Source organism: Heptranchias perlo, chromosome 8 (assembly GCF_035084215.1).
Source record: "Heptranchias perlo isolate sHepPer1 chromosome 8, sHepPer1.hap1, whole genome shotgun sequence".
Taxonomy (NCBI): domain Eukaryota; kingdom Metazoa; phylum Chordata; class Chondrichthyes; order Hexanchiformes; family Hexanchidae; genus Heptranchias; species Heptranchias perlo.
Genome location: NC_090332.1, coordinates 1367830 through 1392922, shown reverse-complemented (window position 1 = coordinate 1392922; position 25093 = coordinate 1367830). Strand labels below are relative to the sequence as shown.

General features: G+C 47.7%; 1 protein-coding gene across 7 annotated transcripts in view; it reads left to right on the top strand.

The window, feature by feature from the left end:
* ptk2ba (protein tyrosine kinase 2 beta, a) overlaps positions 1-25093 on the top strand; it is a 158004-nt gene that overhangs the window by 57602 nt on the left and 75309 nt on the right. For all 7 annotated transcript variants that reach the window (XM_067988486.1, XM_067988479.1, XM_067988483.1 and 4 more), the window contains 8 exons: positions 3700-3878; positions 6491-6578; positions 8657-8736; positions 11675-11737; positions 14191-14245; positions 14778-14918; positions 19826-19897; positions 24533-24637. In XM_067988486.1, coding sequence (XP_067844587.1) covers positions 3700-3878; positions 6491-6578; positions 8657-8736; positions 11675-11737; positions 14191-14245; positions 14778-14918; positions 19826-19897; positions 24533-24637 — 783 coding nt within the window. The remainder of the gene's footprint in view (positions 1-3699; positions 3879-6490; positions 6579-8656; positions 8737-11674; positions 11738-14190; positions 14246-14777; positions 14919-19825; positions 19898-24532; positions 24638-25093) is intronic.

Sequence of the window (25093 nt, the reverse complement as noted above, 5' to 3'; positions counted from 1 at the left end):
TGGGCGGACTGCGCACCCGCATCATAGGCTGTCAGCTGGAGGAGCCCTATTTAAAGGGGCAGTCCTCCACTGACTGATGCTGCAGAAAATAGGCAAAAGTACAGCATGGAGCAGCCCAGGGGAAAGGCTGCTCCCAGGTTTAATGATGCCTCACTCCAGGTCTTATTGGATGGGGAGAGGAGGAGGGGGAGGACTGAGATCTTCTTTCTGGCGGACGGGAGGAAGTGGCCTGCTTCTGCCACCAGGAAGGCCTGGCTCGAGGTGGCAGAGGAGCTCACCAGCACCACCAACATATCGCGCATCTGCATACAGTGCAGGAGGCGCTCCAATGACCTCAGTAGGTCAGCCAAAGTGAGTACACTTACTCATTCCCCTACACTCCATCTGCCACATCACCGCCCCCACCCCACATCTCCTTCTGCACTGCCAACACTACTCTGTCACATCACCCCTCATACCCACTCAAACCTCATCCTCATCTTACCTGCACTTACTCACCTCGCCAGTACTCATCCCACCACTACCACTCAACCCAATCCTCATACAATCTCATGGCTCTATCTCATACTCACCCTCTCGTGCATCTCTTTCACGGTCAGCCTCACTCAACCTGCCACTACGTATGCTGCAGGCACAGGGCATGCATCACATATGTGCAGTCGGCAGCGTAAGGCAAACGTGTCGTGAGCATGAAGGGGATGCACAAGGGTGTTTGAGGGTTTGTCATGGTTTTTACTTATATTTGATTTCTGATCAACTCACATTACATATTATATTGTCACCACTACTGCCACGTCTTGGCCATTCTTGACTGGCTTGTGCAATAATGCCCTTTCATGAGGTTCTCTATGAACACCCTTGATGCCACCCATTGGGTCACCCTACAGTGGGTGTATCTGTAGTTGCACGACTATTTTGTGCAGGGCCTGTTGCGCAGCACTGTGTTGTGGAGCTGCACATGGCGGAGGTGGACGGCGTGCCTGGCGAGGCTGGTGATGTTGCTCGTCCTCGGATGGAGTGATGAATGCAGCAATGGACACCCCCCCAACCCCTCCAATCCTGACGGTGTGAGTGTGAGGGAGTCCACAAAGTAGGTAAATGTGTTTGGACAGCAGAGTTTAGGGTATGATTCAATAATTTAGAGTGTGGAAACAACGGTGTGGCAGGCAAAACTTTGTCTGAGGTGACAGAGTGCCCTGCTACAATGAATGAGGGTTTACCCCGCACCTGTTAAATGGACCTCTGCAGCTGCCACTGGCTGCAACACGTCTGTTCAAACAGGGAGTGTCTCCCCCAGGATGGGAAACACACTCTGGGTAGTCCAAAATCCGAATCCTCCTAAAATCTCCAACGAACAAGGTCTGTAAATGACCTCAAGTACCCAGATAATGATCTTAAGTGGGATCCTGCCAGCTGTGATTGCCGGTGAGAGTCCCGCAGGTGGGGGCTGTGCGCGCACCGATTCGCATCACTGGGGAACCCGGATGTGGGCGGGTTGGAGCCGGGCTCTGGACCCGCTCCGGGAATCCCAAATTTTAGGACCCCCCCCACCACAAATGCACCCGCTCGGCCATCCGAAAATTGATCCCCTGGTTTCTTGTGGTCTTAATTGCCTTATTACTGCCTCTGATTGTAATCTATTCTCTCAAGCACTGTGTCTCGATGATCCTGGTGTTCTGCTGAATTTTACTTTTCGACTTGTTTGGCAGTGATAAAATCCAACTCTGCGAGTAAATTAACATTCTGATTTTGGATGTGTTTTAGGCATTTTGTAATCTGAGATTGAATGAAAAAGAAATTACTTTTAACGATTCAAAATCACATTAGATACAGCGGCGATCTGCAATCAGCCCCACCTCACAAAATCCGTCTTCAGTACCTGCGTTCCGAAGTTGTGTAGTTTGGTTGAAACTACTTACTGAATTGGTACTTTGTCAGATACTGATTGTTATAGAGTCAAACTGATCACATTGGCACTGACTGAAGTCCCAGCGAAAGGCTCTGTATTTAAGAATCTTCTCCTGACAGTGTTGAGTCCTGGGGGTGATGGTCCATGGTCCATGGTCCATGGCTTCAAAGCATCATCAGGGGCGATTTTAACCCTGCCTGTCTGGGCGGCAGTTAAAATCACCCGGGAGTCTTATCCACCAATGACGTAGTCGGGCCCCGGCTGCAATTTGAATCGGTGGCCTGATGGGGAAGAATATCTGGGACCGGGGGGAGATGTAACGGTCGTAGTGTGTTTATCTTATTTCTTTATATTCCTTAAGGGGTCAGGAGAAGCAGCAACGCTCATTCGGGCCCCAACAGGAAGGTTTGGGGTCTACTGCCCGGGGTTCCCCCCACGCTGATCCCGAGACCCTCCCAAAACCTTCCTCCATCAGCCCCGACTGACAACCACCTACCCATCCCACCCACCAGCCCACTGCCGCTCGCTGCTCCTTTCAGACAGGCAGCTAACCGGGCGGGGGCGGGGATGAAGGGGGTGAGGGGGTGCAGGGGGGAACGGGGGAGGGGACGAGGGGGCAAGCGGGCAGGTGGTGGGGAGGGGGAAGGTGAGGGGGGGCGAAGAGGGGGGTGGGGGTGAAGAGGGGTGGGAGGTGGGTGGGGGTGGGGGTGCAGGGGGGCAGGTGAGGGGGCGAGGGGGCGAGGGGGTGAGGGGGCGGGTGAGGGGGCAGGTGGGGTTGCTCCTCACCTCGGCCTCGTCTGTCCGATTCCCACTCTGAGTTAAAATTGGGCTGATCAATTCTGTGGCCAGTGTGGAATAGTTTCTCCACATTCAGCTCTTACTATTTCTGATGTTCTTAAGGATGTGAATTTTCAAAATGATTATTTGTTTCTTGCCGTTTTAGATTATTGATTTTAGGAAGCAGTACCTCTGGGAGCTGTCTCTGTGAGCTTGCTGTCTCTGGGGGCTTGCTGTCTCTGGGGGCTTGCTGTCTCTGTGAGCTTGCTGTCTCTGTGAGCTTGCTGTCTCTGGGGGCTTGCTGTCTCTGGGGGCTTGCTGTCTCTGGGAGCTGTCTCTGGGGGCTTGCTGTCTCTGGGGGCTTGCTGTCTCTGGGAGTTTGCTGTCTCTGGGGGCTTGCTGTCTCTGGGAGCTGTCTCTGGGGGCTTGCTGTCTCTGTGAGCTTGCTGTCTCTGAGGGCTTGCTGTCTCTGGGAGCTGTCTCTGGGGGCTTGCTGTCTCTGGGGGCTTGCTGTCTCTGTGAGCTGTCTCTGTGAGCTTGCTGTCTCTGTGAGCTGTCTCTGGGGGCTTGCTGTCTCTGTGAGCTTGCTGTCTTTGGGGGCTTGCTGTCTCTGTGAGCTGTCTCTGGGGGCTGTCTCTGGGGGCTTGCTGTCTCTGTGAGCTTGCTGTCTTTGGAGGCTTGCTGTCTCTGGGGGCTTGCTGTCTCTGGGGGCTTGCTGTCTCTGTGAGCTGTCTCTGGGGGCTGTCTCTGGGAGCTTGCTGTCTCTGTGAGCTTGCTGTCTCTGGGAGCTGTCTCTGGGAGCTGTCTCTGTGAGCTTGCTGTCTCTGTGAGCTGTCTCTGTGAGCTTGCTGTCTCTGGGAGCTTGCTGTCTCTGTGAGCTTGCTGTCTCTGTGAGCTTGCTGTCTCTGGGAGCTTGCTGTCTTACTGTGCTAACCTCAGACAGGCTGGTGCCATTTTGGTTTAATCCCAAGTAATGTCATTAATAATGATTCTGGTTGTCTGTTCCTCCACAGGAGATTATTAACACGATATTGGACAGCGGGAGAGTGGGACCCAGTATTATTTTTAAGAGCTGCTATGGACTCAGACTGAAACACATGAAGTCAGACGAAGTGTACTGGCTACACCCCGATCTCACAATCGAGGAGGTTCAGATGAAATATGAATGTCTTCACCTGGAGGCTGAGTGGAGGTTATATCACCATTCTACACTCGAGAGTTTGATTATCTTTCAGCAACATGTGACAGACCAGAGAGAAACACAATTCAGGTTTCATTTGTTCTCTGTTAAGGGAACTTCTAGTCCACCTGGTCTCCCTGGGTCAATTTAATCACCACTCCCTTGGCCAGCTAACAGGACTAAAGGACTTTTCCCCACCTATCTTCTCATGTTTTAAGAATAAATTAGATTCCGGCCTGTAATTCACCCCCAGGTATGCGTTATTGTATATATAAACCATCTGTACCCCTTGATTAGATTCCAGCTTGTAACTCACACCCAAGTATCCGTTATTCATAGAATCATAGAATGGTTACAGCACAGGAGGCCATTCGGCCCATCGAATCCGTGCCAGCTCTTTGTAAGAGCAAACCAGTTAGTCCCATTCCCCCTGCTCTTTCCCCTTAGCCCTGCAAATTTTTTCCCTTCAAGTATTTATCCAATTCCTTTTTGAAGGCCACGATTGAATCTGCTTCCACCGCCCTTTCAGGCAGCACATTCCAGATCCTAACCACTCGCTGCGTAAAAAAGTTTTTCCTCATGTCGCCTTTGGTTCTTTTGCCAATCACCTTAAATCTGTGTCCTCTGGTTCTTGACCCTTTCACCAATGGGAACAGTTTCTCTTTATTTACTTTATCAAAACCCTTCATGATTTTGAACACTTCTATCAAATCTCCTCACAATCTTCTCTGTTCTAAGGAGAACAACCCCAGCTTCTCCAGTCTCTCCACATAACTGAAGTCCCTCATCCCTGGAACCATTCTAGTAAATCTCTTCTGCACCCTCTCTAAGGCCTTCACATCCTTCCTAAAGTGCGGTGCCCAGAACTGGACACAATACTCCAGTTGTAGCCAAACCAGTGTTGTATAAAGATTCAACATGACTTCTTTGCTTTTGTACTCTATGCCTCTATTTATAAAGCCCAGGATCCGGTATGCTTCCATTATTCTATATATAAACCCCCCCGAACCCCTCGATTAAATTCCAGCCTGTAACTCACTCCCGAGTATCCATTACTCTATATAAACTATCTGAACCCCTGAATTAGATTCCAACCAACGCCCAACCTCATTATTCTAAAAATAAATGACCTGAATCAGTGAGTTGTGAGGAGGATGCAAAGAGACATCAAGGGGATATAGACAGGCTAAGTGAGTGGGCAAGAACATGGCAGATGGAATATAATGTGGAAAAATGTGAAGTTATCCACTTTGGTAGGAAAAACAGAAATGTTGAGTATTTTTTAAATGATGAGAGATTGGGAAATGTTGATGTTCAAAGGGACCTGGGTGTCCTTGTACATCAGTCACTGAAAGCTAACATGCAGGTGCAGCAAGCAATTAGGAAGCAAATGGTATTTTGGCCTTTATTACAAGAGGATGTGAGTACAGGAGTGAAGATGTCTTACTGCAATTATATCGGGCCTTGGTGAGACTGCACCTGGAGTATTGTGTACAATTTTGGTCTCCTTACCTAAGAAAGGATATACTTGCCATAGAGGGAGTGCAACAAAGGTTCACCAGACTGATTCCTGGGATGGTGGGATTGTTGTATGAGGAGAGATTGAGTAGACTAGGCCTGTATTCTCTACAGTTTAGAAGAATGAGAAGTGATCTCATTGAAACATACAAAATTCTTACAGGGCTCGACGGTAGATGCAGGGAGGCTGTTTCCCCTGGCTGGGGAGTCTAGAACCAGGGGTCACAATCTCAGAATAAGGGGGAGGCCATTTAGGACTGAGATGAGGAGAAATTTCTTCACTCAGAGGGTGGTGAATCTTTGGAATTCTCTATCCCAGAGGGCTGTGGAGGCTCAGTCATTGAGTAAATTCAAAACAGAGATCGATAGATTTTTAAATATTAAAAGCATCAAGGGATATGGGGATAGGGCAGGAAAATGGCGTCGAGGTAGAAGATCAGCCATGATCTTATTGAATGGTGGAGCAGGCTCGAGGGGCCAGACGGCCCACTCCTGCTCCTATTTCTTATGTTCTTATGTGATTCTCATCCTGTCCTTCAAACTATGGGGTATGTGATTCACATCCTTCAAGGGTTAAGTTACGAGGAGAGATTACACAAATTGGGGTTGTATTCTCTAGAGTTTCGAAGGTTAAGGGGTGATCTGTTCGAAGTTTATAAGATATTAAGGGGAACGGATAGGTTGGATAGAGAGAAACTATTTCCGCTGGTTGGGGATTCTAGGAGTAGGGGGCACAGTCTAAAAATTAGAGCCAGACCTTTCAGGAGTGAGATTAGAAAACATTTCTACACACAAAGGGTGGTAGAAGTTTAGAACTCTCTTCCGCAAACGGCAATTGATACTAGCTCAATTGCTAAATTTAAATCTGAGATAGATAGCTTTTTGGCAACCAAAGGTATTAAGGGATATGGGCCAAAGGCAGGTATATGGAGTTAGATCACAGATCAGCCATGATCTTATCAAATGGCGGAGCAGGCACGAGGGGCTGAATGGCCTACTCCTGTTCCTATGTTCCTATGTTAAGCCAAAGTCTGTAATGTCTGTGGCAAGAAATGGTCAATCAATTTGTTCTTTTTAAAGGAAACATCTTTTGAAATTTCTTACAGGTATGACCTCAGGATTCGTTTCTTACCCAAGGACTTCCTGGAGAGCTTTAAACAAGACAGGACGACGCTGTTATGTTATTATCAGCAGGTCAGCTGGATTCTGTCCTCCCTGTGAAATCCTCTCGATCACACACTGCAGTGGAGTTAGGCAGTTACATTACAGTCATCTCTTCTCCTGCTATTTTAATTTCCCTGCTGCTGCCTTTTGACCAATGGAATTCAAATAAATGAATGGGGAAATATGATGGGAGGTTAATGTTAGTCTGGGTGTGAATTTTACCTCCCGGGCAGGAATGCCACATCACCAGCAGCGGGAAACCCAGCCCATTTTAATGGCCCCACCTCACTGACTCCCTCCTAAAATGGATGAGAAGTCAGTGTGAAGCGGTGGACAGTCAGGCTGCCCGGAGACCGCCTGCTCGGCCCAAGGTGATTGTGGAGACGGGGGGGGGGTCGGGAAGGCGAGGATCAGTCAACAGCAGCAGATTCCTCCACTTCCCTCGATCAGATCACCCCCTCAACCTTCTCAGCTCAAGAGAACACAAGGCAAGATTATACAACAGTGCCTCTTCAAAAAGGGGGCCTTTGATGTTGAGACTCTGTTTCAAACAGGTTCTCACCAGCGAGAGTCTCGCTTCAGAAAGATAATCGAAAGTAAAATTCTTTAGTGATAATTTCACTGTCAGCACGGAGCAACACTACTAATGTAAACCTCAGAAGTAACCAAAGCTGTTAACTTGTCCTTATAGTTTTAGGTTCACTTTACATCCCCCGTAAACTTCAGCTCATACAAAACTTTGAAGTGTGAAGATTGGTGTACGATTGAAACCTGACTCAGCCTCCTCCCCACATCCTTTCTGCTAACAGGACCGTCTCCTTTCACTCTGAAACACTGGCTGCCTCTGCCCTTACCTCTGCCCTTACCTCTCCCGAGTGTCTATCACTCCCTCAGTTCTGCACTGGAGTGTCTGCCTGGATAATGACCTCAGGTCTCTGGTGTGGAACTTCAATTCACGCCCTCCTGACTCAGAGGCGAGAGGGACACCACTGAGGCTGAGACCTCGGCCCAGTGAAATAAATGGAACATATTTGCACAGAGCCGCTGCTGGAGGCCCCATATTTTGCTGGGTCCCCTGGGCACGGCCCCTGTCTGTCCCTGGGCACGGTCCCTGTCTGCCCCTGAGCACGGTCCCCTGGGCACGGTCCCCTGGGCACGGTCCCCTGGGCACGGTCGCCTGGGCATGGCCTATGGGGATGGTCCCTGTCTGCCCCTGGGCACGGTCTCTGTCTGTCCCTGGGCACAGTCTCTGTCTGCCCCTGGGCACGGCCCCCTGAGCACGGCCCCCTGAGCACAGCCCCCTGAGCACGGTCCCCTGGGCACGGTCCCCTGGGCACGGCCCCTGTCTGTCCCTGGGCACGGCCCCTGTCTGTCCCTGGGCACGGCCCCTGTCTGTCCCTGGGCACGGCCCCTGTCTGTCCCCTGGGCACGGCCCCTGTCTGTCCCTGGGCACGGCCCCTGTCTGTCCCTGGGCATGGTCCCTGTCTGCCCCTGAGCACAGCCCCTGGGCACGGCCCCTGTCTGTCCCTGGGTATGGTCCCTGTCTGCTCCTGAGCACGGTCCCCTGAGCACAGCCCCTGGGCACATTCCCTGTCTGTCCCTGTCTGTCCCTGGGCACGGTCCCCTGGGTACAGTCCCTGTCTGTCCCTGTCTGTCCCTGGGCATGGTCCCCTGGGCACAGTCCCTGTCTGTCCCTGTCTGTCCCTGGGCATGGTCCCCTGGGTACAGTCCATGTCTGTCCCTGGGCACGGTCCCCTGGGCAGGGGCTCTTATTGGTTCACTCGTTAATCTGCTTCTAGGACGACATGTAAAATGGTGACGGCAGAAACTTGCCTTCTGATTTTTTTCTCACTTTTGGGGGAGGGCTATGCTGTGCTTGGCACCCACTCTTTGGCAGTTCCCATGTCTGGGACTCGCTGTGGGGTGACCCCCGACACTGAACGCCAACACACTGCATGTCCGCACCAACTGGACAGTTTTGATAAATCAAGGAACAAGATAATAGTTGTTTTACTTCAGTTTGGACACTTAAAAAGGGCTGAGAGGGACGGGGAACTGATGATTGTTTCAGTTTCTGAGAGTGTAATTAATCTACGTTGTCCCATCAGGTGCGCAGTGACTACATGCAGGAATTTGCGGGCCAAGTGAACCAGGAAACAGCCTTGAAACTTGGCTGCCTGGAGATCAGGTAAAGCTCCCAGCAGATGTCAGAAGGAAATTTACCCCAGATACTCAGCTGACTCTACACCCTCGTGTTACCGGTACCCAGGTTCACGGAGTGGTGATGTGCAAGGTCAATCTCTGCACGCTGCAGAATCTCCAGAGCTGTGGGGAGATCCCAAGCACAGGCCTGAGCCTGGATTGCCTGGCCGTTGATGGTTAGCAGGAGGGCAGGACCTGAGCCCGACCCTCGACCCCACCTTAACCCTGAACTGTTGTCCTGGGTTGGGGCTCATTAAGTATGTGGGACGGGCTCCTGGTGGGAGAGAGGGGAAAGTTCTGATGGTGCCGCAGTGAGACCACAGCCTGCAGGGTCTGAAGAGGCCGAGGCAATTTAAAGGGGTCAGAACAACCCCCATAAGAGGGGAAATGTCACTTTCTTTCCGATCTCAGACTTGGCCGAGGGCTAAAAAGGTTAGGTTGGGAACTAAACGGAGGGAGGAGAGTCCACGACTAGGCTGTGTCCCTCAATGCTGCGATTTGTGGGACTCTTGCCAGCCTTCTCCTGGTAGCCCCTGGGGTCGATGAACTTAGCAGCGGTAATCAGGGAAATCCGACAGCTTGCTGGCCCCATCTCCCCATCGGCATTTACCTGAAGCGATGGGATCGGGTAAATGAGGGGAATGCCCCAGGAGGGCTCGCTGCCCAATTTTATCTCATTTTCCAATTTCGGGCGGAATAACGGAAGAAAATCAAGCTCCCTGCAGGGTGATCTAAAATGATAAAGGGATTCGTTGGATTAGATTCAGAGAAACTTTCCTCCGGTGGGGGAATCCAAAAGAAGGAGACGTAATCTTAACATTAGAGCTCGGCAGTTCAGGGGTGAAATCAGGAAACTCTTTTTCACACAAAGGGGAGTGGAAATCGGGAACTCTCTCCCCCAAAAAGTCTGCGGATGCTGGGGGTCAACTGGGATTTTCAAGCTTGAGATCGACAGATTCTTGTTAGGCGAGAATATCGAGGGACATGGAGGAAAGGAGGGTAAATGGAGTGAGGTACAGATCAGCCCTGATCTGATTAAATGGCGGGACAGGCTCGAGGGGCTGAATGGCCTGTACCTATGGTCCTATGGGTCGTTCTGCAGAGGGGATGGAGAATTCTAAACAGGAATATCTGTCAGATTGTTGACTGCATACTGGCCAATGGCAAAGGACAGCTGGTGACAGCCTTGCTCACTGCGGAAAGCATGTGGCCGGGAAGAATTGATAAGGGTGCAAAAATAAAATTTGGAGGAAAGAGGTCCTGTCCCTCATAGGAAGGGAAATATAAAATAACATCATAATTACACCAATTTATAGCTGGATCCGTAAATGTGATTTAAAGCCCTGAAACTGAGAGACTCCTCACAGGGTGTGTTCGACTCACATTGTTCCTGATTTACTGCACAGTAATATCAATTTTGGGGATTTAGCATCCAGGGGAACAGAGCCCTGGGACTGGGTGCTCATCGCCCTCTCCCAGCTGCAGACTGGCTGATGAGGAGGAAGAGAGAAAAAAAACAAAATGGCAAAATAAAAAGAGGAGAAACAGTGCGGCCACTTCCATGAGGAAGTTACTCAACATTCAGAGAGATTATAACAGAATCGAGTCTGATGACAGCTTCCTGTAGCAGGAACCCTGGGATTAAATTAATCTTCCACCAGAGGCGTGGGACGGGCTGACAGTGAATGGGCAGCTCGTTTTATCCCACCTCAGATTTCCCATTCCATGGCCTGCTGTGTGACGGGTCAGTGATTCACTGAGTCCATTTCATGCTGCAAAGACCAGTTTCATCCTCCCATCTTCATTCCAGCCATCTTTGGTTCATTCTTTCTGGCCCACCCGGGGATTTACACGAATAATATTATCACACTGTCAGCATTACTTTTTAATTCAAAAAATCTCCTCAGACAGGGTGATGCTGTCATTTTCCTTACAACTTTCACAACTAAAATTTTGTGATTTTACTGTTTGTATGAATTTTCACCAATCTCAATCCAGTTACTCACAAACATTTATCAACACCATCAACCTGCCCATAATCCAGCACAAAACAGCACGAAACAGATAGAATTACTGAGACTGGAAGACTGGCTGGTGTGGCAAATAGAAACATCAGGGTTACAGTAAACATTGGTCTTAATGAGTTACAGTTAAGGTGCACTGGGAGAATATATCCCCCTGTGTTACTGACTGTATCTCTACTGATGTAAATCGAGCTCCCTCACACTGTCTCTCAGTAACCCCTCTCCCCCAGTGCCCTGTGTTACTGACTGTATCTCTACTGATGTAAATCGAGCTCCCTCACACTGTCACTCAGTAACCCCTCTCCCCCAGTGCCCTGTGTTACTGACTGTATCTCTACTGATGTTAATCCCTCTCCCTCACACTGTCACTCAGTAACCCCTCTCCCCCAGAGCCCTGTGTTACTGACTGTATCTCTACTGATGTTAATCCCTCTCCCTCACACTGTCACTCAGTAACCCCTCTCCCCCAGCGCCCTGTGTTACTGACTGTATCTCTACTGATATTAATCCCTCTCCCTCACACTGTCTCTCAGTAACCCCTCTCCCCCAGCACCCTGTGTTACTGACTGTATCTCTACTGATGTTAATCCCTCTCCCTCACACTGTCACTCAGTAACCCCTCTCCCCCCAGCGCCCTGTGTTATTGACTGTGTCTCTCCTGATGTTAATCCTTCTCCCTCACACTATTAGGCTCAATATCCCATTCCAGGCAATTTCCCTTATGGTATTATTGATATTTAAACAAAAAAATATATTTTTATAGATGGAAGTAAATAATAAAATGTGCTTAAGTTCATCATATCACTTTATAATTTTTAAATGACAATAGACTGTTGAAAATGCTTTTACAGTTGTGAGCAGAGTTGCTCTGAGTTAATTCTGTCTCCTGTTTCTCGCCAGGAGATTCTATAAGGACATGCCTCCCAAGGCTCTAGAGAAGAAATCAAATTTTGAATTGCTGGAGTAAGTTTTCTAATTTTTGGATTTTCTGTTTGAATAAGTTGTCGTAAATTGTGCTCCTGGTGAGGCTCTGAAACAGATGGGGCGTTCTGTGTAGATTCTGTGTGTCTCTACTCATAATTAAAATGTGGAGTGCTGGACTCTGAGAAAATGTGAACTGGACTCCCTGTCTTGATCGTGATTTCAAACTGAAATCCTTCAACAGCTGAGTTTTACTGGTTCTTTCAGCAAAATTCAGCACCTGGATGTTAATAACAGTGAAATGTCACTGTTTTGAATTTCCTCACAACTGAATCCTTCCAGGCAGCATCTGGTGACCTTTGCAATGTTGGTCAGGCAGCCATTGTATAACGAAGGTTAATCATGCTCTCTTTGGGCGAGCTGCACACTTCATTTCCTGCCCAATGGAACCAGGTAAACAGAGAGAGCGAGCCACCCAATTCTCAAACTGGCAGGGTTCCCACAGGTGCGAGGAGCAATTGGTGAAATGTATGTACCACTCAAACCCCCAAGGCAACCCATTTCTGTAGCTATGGTGCGATGCCAATCACCTTATCCTCCATGTTAATGCCTGCTACCCTAGAAGCTGCCACAATGCTTTCATCATGCACCAATCCACCACACCTGCTCTGATCCCACGGAGCCATGTATCCAGATGGTTGGTTGGCGATCAGGGCTGTTTCCCTGCACTCATGAATGGTGACTCCAACAGAAGAGAACAACAGATACACTGAGGTCCACACCAGTATAAGAAGCACCCCCTCCTATTCATCGTCTACTTGCTACCTCTTGGCAACATTACGCTAGAACTGTATAAAACACTAGTTAGGCCACAGCTTGAGTACTGTGTATAGTTCTGGTCACCACATTACAGGAAGGATATAATTGCACTAGAGAGGGTGCAGAGGAGATTTACGAGGATGTTGCCAGGACTGGAGAATTTTAGCTATGAGGAAAGATTGGATAGGCTGGGGTTGTTCTCTTTGGAACAAAGGAGGCTGAGGGGAGATTTAATTGAGGTATATAAAATTATGAGGGGCCGAGATAGAGTGGATAGGGAGGACCTATTTCCCTTAACAGAGAGGTCAATAACCAGGGGGGATAGATTTAAAGTGATTGGTAGAAGGATTAGAGGGGAGCTGAGGAGAAATGTTTTCACCCAGATGGTGTTGGGGGTCTGGAACTCACTGCCTGAAAGGGTGGGAGAGGCAGAAACCCTCAACTCATTTAAAAAGTACTTGGATGTGCACTTGAAGTGCTGTAACCCACAGGGCTACGGACCAAGAGCTGGAAAGTGGAATTAGGCTGAATAGCTCTTTTTCGGCTGACACAGACATGATGGGCTGAATGGCCTCTTTCTGTGCCGTAAATTTCTATGATTCTTTGATTCCACAAACATGGGTTAGGTTCCACATGCCGAGAGAGCCTAGGGCTACTGTTTCTCCACATCATTGACTCCTGGGATATTGCTGTACGATCTGACTAACTGTCCTGGAGGAACCAAAGTTTTATATTTATTATAGAGACACCACCAGAGTCTGGGTACTAGTCCAGATGTTTATTATAGAGACACCACCAGAGTCTGGGTACTAGTCCAGATGTTTATTATAGGGACACCACCAGAGCCTGGGTACTGGTCCAGATGTTTATTATAGGGACACCACCAGAGTCTGGGTACTAGTCCAGATGTTTATTATAGGGACACCACCAGAGTCTGGGTACTAGTCCAGATGTTTATTATAGGGACACCACCAGAGCCTGGGTACTGGTCCAGATGTTTATTATAGGGACACCACCAGAGTCTGGGTACTGGTCCAGATGTTTATTATAGGGACACCACCAGAGTCTGGGTACTAGTCCAGATGTTTATTATAGGGACACCACCAGAGCCTGGGTACTGGTCCAGATGTTTATTATAGGGACACCACCAGAGCCTGGGTACTGGTCCAGATGTTGATTATAGGGACACCTGTAAACAATTTTACAACACCAAGTTATAGTTCAGCAATTTTATTTTAAATTCACAAGCTTTCGGAGGCTTCCTCCTTCCTCAGGTGAACGATGTTGGAAAAACAACATTCACCTGAGGAAGGAGGAAGCCTCCGAAAGCTTGTGGATTTTAAAATAAATTGTTGGACTATAACTTGGTGTTGTAAAATTGTTTACAATTGTCAACCCCAGTCCATCACCGGCATCTCCACATTATAGGGACACCAGCAGAGCCTGGGTGCTGGTCCAGATGTTTTCTTCTTTCAGGCCTCACTGGGGTCTGGTGCTGATCGAGCTATTCAATTTCACACTGGCCTCACGACGGATTGGTGCTTGTTACTTTGATCTGTTATTCCCCCTTGTAACTTGGGCGTGTTCTTTGAATCCTCAATCTCTCATAAACGGAGACAATTTAATGATTTGAAACACAATATATTTTTGATGTACTTTTGTCTTTTACTTTAAAGGAAAGAGGTTGGCCTCGATTTGTTCTTTCCTAAACAGTTGCAGGAAAGTATGAAGGTAAGGATCCTCCCCGTCTTCAGACTTTTAATCACTAATTATTTGCTCACTCTAATATGACTATTTACACATCTGTCAGTATTACCGGCCCAATTTGTTCCACTCTGGTACCAGGCTATCTGTTTTCAGCAGATGGTCAGTCTCGTGTTCTGTTAGGATTGTATCTCTTTCATTCTGTACACTTTTAGTTGTCGGTTTATTTTTCCATAATTCTTTTTAGGCAATTAATGTTGAACCCTCTCAGATATCGGCTGATGTCAATGTCCTAATCTCAGCGCTGTATAGTAAGTTAGATTTTGGGTTGCCTGAAATGTTTTCGGCTTGGTCTACTTGCTGTGTACGTTTAATTACTATTTACATGTTTATAAAAGACTTTGAACAATACACGTAAAAATATTGTTTTCAATATTCCAGATTGCCTGTAAAGGTTTTTAGAGATTTAATAACTAGCTAGAATGTTAGGAGATTGCAGTTTGATTTAATTATTGCAGAAACCAGCGATCATCTCATTTTTCTCTTCCCTCCTTCACAGCCGAAACATTTACGTAAACTCATCCAGCAGACCTTCCCCCAGTTCGGTCACCTGAAGGATGACGAATGTATCAGCAAGTTTTTCGAAATCTTCCGCACTGTCACCAAATTTGAACAAGAACATTTCAAATGTGAACTGGGTGTAAGTGGATTTTGAATATTGCTGATTTTAACCACTTTTGGTCGAATGCTCTTCTTATACTTTCACATTGTGGAAATAAACCATCTTTCTGTGGGCAGTAAAATTACATCATTTTAAAACCTTGATAAATGCAGACCACATTCTTTATTTAAAACTCCCAACCTCGCTTCTCCCGTCCTGCTTCTCTCCTCATGGCACTTACTCAAGCTCAGTATTGTACCAAAGGTAAAGGCAATCTTCAGGACCTCGCCTACATGTCCATTCTTCACGTGTGAGGCTGGACGATGAGTGCTGTCAGGCTATTTGACTGCAGGGACCATCACAGGTAAATTACCGATGTCCTTATCCATAATGTAGACTGATAACCTTCCTTTAGGGGTTACTGATCGAACATTGGTGGCTCTTTCCACTCCTTTGCCCGGGATACTCGGCTATTGCTCTGGCATAAAGCCGGCGTGGACTCGATGGGCCGAATGGCCTCCTTCTGTGCTGTACCTACTAAGATAGTGTGATCAGCTGAGTTACTTGAATTCAGGAATACTTCTCTCTCTCTCTCTCGCTCTCTCTCTCTCTCCCTGCCTTTCTTTCTTTCTTTCTTTCTTTCTTTCCAATTTCTCTTTCCCATTTTCTCCCTCTTTCCCCTTCTCTCCGTCACTTTCTCTCCCCACCTTCTCTTTCTCTCCTCTTTCTTTCTCTCTCTTCATCTGCCTCTCTCTCTCTCTCTCTCACTGCTATTCAAATGAAAATTCTGGAATCAAAAACTGAACTGAGTTTTCCCTAAATAAAAGCAGCATGAGTTTCCTTGTGGTTTCTCCCAATCAACTGCCGTAATTTCAGCTGAAGGAGTGTGTCAGTGTGTATCTGGTGTTCCCACTGATCTTCCATCAAAGTTATGGCAGCCGATCCGGAGAAACCACAAAGAAATTCTCAGCATAGTTGTTTGATAGAGGCCGGAATAATGGTCCCACTCCAGGAAACATTTATCCCCAACTGAGGGGAATACCATTGTGTGATCAAAGTGAGTTATAGTCCAGCAATTTTATTTTAAATTCACAAGCTTTCGGAGGCTACCTCCTTCCTCAGGTGAACGATGTTCACCTGAGGAAGGAGGTAGCCTCCGAAAGCTTGTGAATTTAAAATAAAATTGCTGGACTATAACTTGGTGTTGTAAAATTGTTTACAATTGTCAACCCCAGTCCATCACCGGCATCTCCACATCATGATCAAAGTGAGGCAGATTTTTAATGTAATTCCTTTTATCTTTTCTGTCACTCTGTGATAAATGAGATGATGCTGTTAAAAGTGGGAGGCACTGGGAATGTTGTTCTGATACTGCTCCTATAGGAGGGAGACACTGGGAATGTTGTTCTAATACTGCTCCTATAGGAGGGATGCTGTACTAAAGTGTCTCACACTCATGGACAGGATATACATAAAACCTTCTGTCACCTTTTGCCTCCTGTCTTTTCTCTATCTTTCCCAATCTTTCTTGGTACTAAATATTCCTGGAAACTAGGTGTTCAGGAAAGAAAGGGAAGGAAAGGAAGGAGTGGAGGGTGGTAGTATTGATTAAGGAGAATATTGCAGTGCTGGAGAGAGAGGATGTCCTGGAGGGTCAAGGACAGAATCTATTTGGTTAGAGTTAAGAAACAATAAAGGCGCCATTACACTACTGGGTGTATTCTATAGGCCACCAACTAGTGGGAAGGAGATAGAGGAGCAAATTTGCAGGGAAATTACAGAGAGGTGCAAAAGCCATCGAGTAGTGATAATGGGGGACTTCAACTATCCTAATATAGACTGGGATAGTAATAATATAAGAGGCGAAGAGGGGGAAGAATTTTTAAAATGTGTTCAGGAGAACTTTCTTGATCAGTACGTTTCCGGCCCAATGAGGAAGGAGGCATTGCTGGACTTTATTCTGGGGAATGAGGTGGGTCAAGTGGAGCAAGTGTCAGTGGGGGAACATTTAGGGAACAGTGATCATAGTATCGTGAGGTTTAGAATAGCTATGGAAAAGGACATGGACCACTCTAAAGTAAAAATACTCAATTGGAGGAGGGCCAATTTCAGTGGGATGAGATCTGATCTGGCCCGGGTAAATTGGAATCAAAGATTGGCAGGTAAAACTGTAATTGAACAATGGGCCTTTAAAGAGGAGATGGCTCGGGTACAGTCTAGGTACATTCCCACGAGGGGGAAAGGTAGGGAAACTAAAGCCAGAGCTCCCTGGATGACAAAAGAGATAGAGAGTAAGATGAAGCAGAAAAAAGGGGCGTATGACAGATGTCAGGTTGATAAAACAAGTGAGAACCAGGCTGAATATAAAAAGTTCAGAGGGGAAATGAAAAAGGAAATAAGAGGGGCAAAGAGAGAGTATGAGAATAGACTGGCGACCGACATAAAAGGGAATCCAAAATTCATCTTTGGGCATGTAAACAGTAAACGGGTAGTAAGAGGAGGGGTGGGGCCGATTAGGGACCATAAAGGAGATCTACTCATGGAGGCAGAGGGGATGGCTGAGGTACTAAATGAGTACTTTGCATCTGCCTTTACAAAGGAAAAAGATGCTGCCAGAATCTCGGTAAAGGAAGATATAGTTGAGATACTGGATGGGCTAAAAATTGATAAAGAAGAGGTACTGGAAAGGCTAGCTGTACTTAAAGTAGATAAATGTAAGGAGTCTTACAACACCAGGTTATAGTCCAACAGATTTATTTAAATAAATAAATCTGTTGGACTATAACCTGGTGTTGTAAGACTCCTTACATTTGTCCACCCCAGTCCATCACCGGCATCTCCACATAAAGTAGATAAGTTACCCGGTCCGGATGGGATGCATCCTAGGTTGCTGAGGGAAGTAAGGGTGGAAATTGCGGAGGTACTGGCCATAATCTTCCAAACATCCGTAGATACGGGGGTGGTGCCAGAGGACTGGAGAATTGCAAATATTAAACTCTTGTTCAAAAAAGGGTGTAAGGATAAACCCAGCAACTACAGGCCAGTCAGTTTAACCTCAGTGGTGGGGAAACTTTTAGAAACAATAATCCGGGACAGAATTAACAGTCACTTGGACGAGTGTGGATTGATTAGGGAAAGCCAGCACAGATTTGTTAAAGGCAAATCGTGTTTAACTAACCTGATAGAGTTTTTTGATGAGGTAACAGAGAGGGTCGATGAGGGCAATGCGGTTGATGTGGTGTATATGGACTTTCAAAAGGTGTTTGACAAAAAGCCGCACGGTAGGCTTAACATCAAGATTGCGGCCCATGGAATAAAGGGGCAGTAACAACATGGATACAGAATTGGCTAAGTGACAGGAAAGAGAGTAGTGGTGAACGGTTGTTTTTCGGACTGGAGGGAGGTGTACAGTGGTGTTCCCCAGGGGTCAGTGCTGGGACCACTGCTTTTCTTGATATATATTAATGACTTGGACTTGGGTGTACAGGGCACAATTTCAAAATTTGCAGATGACACAAAACTTGGAAGGGTAGTGAACAGTGAGGAGGATAGTGATAGACTTCAAGAGGATATAGACAGGCTGGTGGAATGGGCGGACACGTGGCAGATGAAATTTAACGCAGAAAAATGCGAAGTGATACATTTTGGTAGGAAGAACGAGGAGAGGCAATATAAACTAGAGGACACAACTCAAAAGGGGTACAGGAACAGAGAGATCTGGGGGTATATGTACACAAATCGTTGAAGGTGGCAGGGCAGGTTGAGAAAGTGGTTAAAAAAGCATATGGGATCCTGGGCTTTATAAATAGAGGCATAGAGTACAAAAGTATGGAAGTTATGATGAACCTTTATAAAACACTGGTTTGGCCACAACTGGAGTATTGTGTCCAGTTCTGGGCACCGCACTTTAGGAAAGATGTGAAGGCCTTAGAGAGGTTGTAGAAGAGATTTACTAGAATGATTCCAGGGATGAAGGACTTTAGTTACGTGGATAGACTGGAGAAGCTGGGGTTGTTCTCCTTGGAACAGAGAAGGTTGAGAGGAGATTTGATCGAGGTGTTCAAAATCATGAAGGGTCTAGACAGAGTCGATAGAGAGAAACTGTTCCCATTGGCGGAAGGGTCAAGGACCAGAGGACACAGATTTAAGGTGATTGGCAAAAGAACCAAAGGTGACATGAGGAAAAACTTTTTTACACAGCGAGTGGTTAGGATCTGGAATGCACTGCCCGAGGGGGTGGTGGAGGCAGATTCAATCATGGCCTTCAAAAGGGAACTGTATAAGTACTTGAAAGGACTAGATTTGCAGGGCTACGGGGAAAGGGCAAGGGAGTGGGACTAGCCGGATTGCTCTTGCATAGAGCTGGCACGGACTTGATGGGCCGAATGGCCTCCTTCTTTGCTGTAACCTTTCTATGATTCTTGTGTTTGTTTGTTTCATCCACAATCTTGGTGGACGGTAACCCTCTTAACTTCCTTCTCTTGCTTCTAAATCCCAAATTTGGCACCTTAGACGCTCTACAGCTCCAGTCTGCACCCATGGATCATCACTGTCCAGACAGCTCGTACACATTCACATGGCAAAAGTGTGAAACCTCTCCTTCCTCAGTCGGTAACAATCTCCCTGCTGAGTCAGAAAGTCGTGGGTTCAAACCCCACTCCAGAGACTTGGCCACATGATCCAGGCTGACACTTCAGTGCAGTGCTGAGGGAGTGCTGCTCTGTTGGAGGTGCCGTCTTCGAGCCTTGTGTCATGATAGATTCTCACTCTGTACTTTGTCCTCCACACTGACAGCTCCTCGTGCTCCAACATTTCTTATTAAATAATCCCTCTGTCATCAAGTCGTTCGAATACCTTACATTTTAAATGTGACCTTGATGCAGCTACCGTGCCTTCTGCTCAGAGCCTCTCGTTACACTGTGGTTATTCTGCTCTCTGTCTTTCAGCAAGGGTGGACGATAACTGTAGAACTGGTCATTGGACAGCAGGGAATCGGCCAAGTGATCAATAAAGATGGAGTGAGTACACCAGACCGAATCATTACATCCAGAGTCCGAGAAACAGGGCCAATGTTCAGACAAGGAAAGATCGACTGAGAATGAGAAATATAGAGAGCAACAGAGTCCAGGAGTGAGTTATACAGAATAACATACTGGGAATGAGGCCCATGGAGAATAACAGAGATTGGGAGTGAGTTACACAGAGTAACCTGGACCGGGAGTGAATTACACAGAGTAACCTGGACCGGGAGTGAGTTATACAGAGTAACATGGACCGGGAGTGAGTTACACAGGGTAACCTGGACCGGGAGTGAGTTACACAGAGATTAGTATAGACCGGGAGTGAGTTACACAGAGATTAGTATAGACTGGGACTGAGTTATGCAGAGATTAGTATAGACTGGGAGTAACAGACTGGGAGTGAGTTACACAGAGTAACCTGGACTGGGAGTGAGTTACACAGAGCTTAGTATAGACTGGGAGTGAGTTACACAGAGTAACATAGACCGGGAGTAAGTTACACAGAGCTTAGTATAGACTGGGAGTGAGTTACACGGAGTAACATAGACCGGGAGTAAGTTACACAGAGCTTAGTATAGACTGGGAGTGAGTTACACAGAGTAACATAGACCGGGAGTAAGTTACACAGAGATTAGTATAGACTGGGAGTAACAGACTGGGAGTGAGTTACACAGAGTAACAGGGTCCAGGGGGGAAATTTAACCCCCAAGAATGGGTGGGCTGGGGCAGGTGGGTCATTGAAATTGTAGGTTTCATCAGTGGGACCGCATCCTGGTTCCACTTGTGGGTTTAACCCCGGTGCGATTGGATGCACACACGGCATCGGGTCCCTTGCTGGTGACCAGATCGTTAACGGGGCAATTTACTGACCTGAAATAGTTACTGTAGGTAAATTTTTGTGAATTCTGAACCTGAAACTTAATTTCCCCTTCCCTTCATGGGATCCCCATGGCTTCTGAAACCCACCAGTGAAACGGAGGTGAAATTCACGCAGAGGTGATTTGGCTCCTTTAAACCTGGGATTGACTCGTCCCAAGAAAAGCTCAGGCATTGCAGCTGGTCTCTCAGTTCTCTCAGGCAAACGTTTGGCCGAGAGATGTTTGTGTTGGGTCTAGATTCACGCTTCCAGCCGTCACTCAATTAAATTAAATATACAGAAAATAATAAATTGTTAACATCCTGAATCAATCTAGAGTATGTGCACCAGCTTAGATTTTTAAGAATTTTGACAAAATCTGAAATATTGGAATATTCTGCAGTCAGGTTACTCGGAAGAATCATAATATTTTAGGGCAACTTGGCTCTTTTGCTAAGAAAATTATAACAATCCAAATACGTTTCCAATTCCCATCCATTATTTGCCTTTGTGTGATCCATCTCTTCCCTTTTTCTGGCTTTCTCTCTCTCCATCTTTGGCAATAGACTTTCCATAGATATTTATTACAAGCTCGGACTCCCACAACTATTTGGATTGTGTTTCTTCTCACCCCACTTCCAGTAAATACTTCATCCCTTTCTCTAGTTTTCTCCTTCTCCGTCATACCTGCTGTAATAAATCTATTTTCCACACCAGAGTTCCTAAAGGTCCTTCTTTTCCCTCAGCTGAGTCTCCCCCCAGCACTGGTTGACAGGGCCTTTCATTGAATCCACCACATTTCCCATATGCAGCGGAAAATAACTGGCAGGGACATCCGTTCTGGTTTTATCTTTCACTGCGTATGTTAGTGCTGGTGCTGTTAGGAAGTTCAAAATATGAATGTTACTTCTATTGCACTGATGATCACCCTGGTCCATGTTCCTTATTCCTGGCCTGAATCTGGAGCCAGCTCTTCCTGCCCTGCTCCCCATGTAGCCTCAATGCAGACCGGCATGGATAACAGAAATTGGTGGATAATTAAATCACCACAAGTTTGTATTTTGCGTGGCCGTACCCGAGTGATGGGGAGGGCTGCGGCCAATACAAAGTAAAAGAACTGTAGTGTTTATTTAACAAAAAAAGGGCACAGAGTACAAATAACGAATGAGATACGAGCAGGCTGCACGTAACCTAACGTCTCACATTTGTCCAGGAGAATTCTGGTCGATAATTGGGCAGACAGATTACTGGAGTGCAGGTAACGGAGAATCTGCTGGAGTGTCTTTTTCAACACTGTTTGTTTATCTGAGAATCCTGAATCTCATCTAAACTTCATGGACAGCTAGCACTTTTTTTTTGGTCACGAGAGAGAGTCTAACTACCTCACCTCGACATTCAACGGCATTACCATCGCCAAATACCCCACCATGATGGAATACTCTCCACTTGCCTGGATGAGTGCAGCTCCAACAACACTCAAGAAGCTCGACACCATCCAGGACAAAGCAGCTCGCTTGATTGGCACCCCATCCACCACCCTAAACATTCACTCCCTTCACCACCGGCGCACTGTGGCTGCAGTGTGCACCATCCACAGGATGCACTGCGGCAACTCGCCAAGGCTTCTTCGACAGAACCTCCCAAACCCACGACCTCTACCACCTAGAAGGACAAGAGCAGCAGGCACATGGGAACAACACCACCTGCACGTTCCCCTCCAAGTCACACACCATCCCGACTTGGAAATATATCGGCCGTTCCTTCATTGTTGCTGGGTCAAAATCCTGGAACTCCCTTCCTAACAGCACTGTGGGAGAACCTTCACCACACGGACTGCAGCGGTTCAAGAAGGCGGCTCACCACCACCTTCTCAAGGGCAATTAGGGATGGGCAATAAATGCCGGCCTCGCCAGCGACGCCCACATCCCATGAACGAATTTTTAAAAAATCTACATCAAACTGCATGGCACTAAATTTTCATTTTGCTTCCTTGTAATTTTTTCCCAACTGAAACCTAGAGATAAAACAGCTCTTTCTCCTCCAAATACACAGTTAAACAGCAGGTTTTCTGTTCGAGGTTGTGCACAAATTAGTATCAACTAAATGAGTAACACAGTCTGCTGCCAGACACAGACTGAAGACTCTCTAAAAGCAATGTTACTCAGTAACTGTCCAGCACCTCATTTTATTGCACTTCCTGCCACCTTCTGGACTTTTTGATAAGAGTGTGGCAGAATAAGGGTTTGTGGGCCTAGACTAGCAATCCACCGGTTGGCAGTTCAGAAACCAACTTCTGAACTCGAATTCTGGAAAAATTAACTACCAGAAATGTCAAAAAAAATCCTAATATATCAACATTCACCCCAAGGAACCCCCCACCGATGGTCCGGTCCACCCCCTCCCCCATCGATGGTCCGATCCACCCCCCTCCCCCATCGATGGTCCACGCCTCCCCTCCCCCACCGATGGTCCGGTCCACTCCCCTCCCCCACCGATGGTCCACGCCTCCCCTCCCCCACCGATGGTCCGGTCCACTCCCCTCCCCCACCGATGGTCCACGCCTCCCCTCCCCCACCGATGGTCCGGTCCACCCTCCTCCCCCATCGATGGTCCACACCACCCCTCCCCCACCGATGGTCCGGTCCACCCCCTCCCCCACCGATGGTCCACGCCTCCCCTCCCCCACCAATGGTCCACGCCTCCCCTCCCCCACGATGGTCCGGTCCACCCCCTCTCCCCCACCGATGGGCCACGCCCCCCCTCCCCCACCGATGGTCCGGTCCGCCCCCCCTCCCCCACCGATGGGCCACGCCCCCTCCCCCACCGATGGGCCATGCCCCCCCTTTCCCACCGATGGTCCAGTCCACCCCCCTCCCCCACCGATGGTCCAGTCCACCCCCCTCCCCCACCGATGGGCCACGCCCCCCTCCCCCACCGATGGTCCGGTCCGCCCCCCCTCCCCCACCGATGGGCCACGCCCCCCTCCCCACCGATGGGCCACGCCCCCCCACCCCCACCGATGGTCCAGTCCACCCCCCTCCCCCACCGATGGTCCGGTCCAGTCCACCCCCCTCCCCCACCGATGGGCCACGCCCCCCTCCCCCACCGATGGGCCACGCCCCCCTCCCCCACCGATGGTCCGGTCCACCCCACCCCTCCCCCACCGGTGGTTCACGCCCCTCCCCCACTGCCGCCCCCGATGACCAATCCCACCCCCCCCCCCACTATCTCAGACTTACCTGGCATCCTCTCCCGGCTGCTTTCCCTCCCAACATCCAGCCCATCAATCTGACCGACACTCGGGAGACCTGGATGTAAAAGCATTTGCCTTCAATTGAGTTGTGATGGCAGATTCCAGCGAGCTGCCCACTCGATCATCAGGATTCAAAACCGTACGAGCTTAAAGGCAGCAAACTCATCAGCTGGGCTTCACAGAGCAAAAATAAATCACGTATTGTCCAAGATCAGGATAAGGTTGGCGAGGTTATTTCAGGCTGGGATATCCTTGTATAGCTGACAAGTTAATAGCATCGGATAACAAGTTTACCAGAAATCCTTAAAGCAGAATTTCACTATACGGAGAAGAGAGAATTTGATCCCATGACACGGCACCCCACGCTCAATGTGTATCCCAGGCAGAGCTTTCCGCTAAATTAATACATTAAGAATAAGATTTTGTTATGACTGTGACATTCTAGTTTTAAGTTCTAAATAGGCTATTGGTTTAGCAGAATTGAAGTAAATTAAATATAATTTTATTTTTCAATTCTGAACAGCCTATCAGTTTAGCAGAATTCAAGCAAATTAAATCGATCAACTATGTTCACTCAGAGGAGAACAAGAAGGCTTCACTTCAACTGGAAATCAACGGGGCCCCACAGGTATAAAAGTCTCTGCGTCGATGCGGAACAGATCCACACAGAATCTCAATTATTCTGTTAACCTCTGTGTACATTTACCATTTCTTATTGGCTTTGTTCGGTACCTGTGATATTTGTAACTAATAATTTTCTGATCTAATTTATTTCATTGGCCTCGGCAGTATAAACTCGTCCCTGTTCTGATGGTGAATTGTGCTCACTATGATCTCGATGAAAGACTTGCCTGAGAGTAAATAATGGCAGGTGTCACAGACTTGGTGAATCTACTGATGGCCTGTCCAATATAAGCACCTCAACCATGTTGGGAAGGGGACCAGTCTGTCAAAATTTGACACATCAAGAGTGAATGAGAAGGGATTGTGTATTAGAAATATATACAATGGGAGTGAATAGGAAGGGGTTTGGTTCATTAAAATTCTGTACAATGGGCATGAATGGGAAGGAGTTAGGCACATT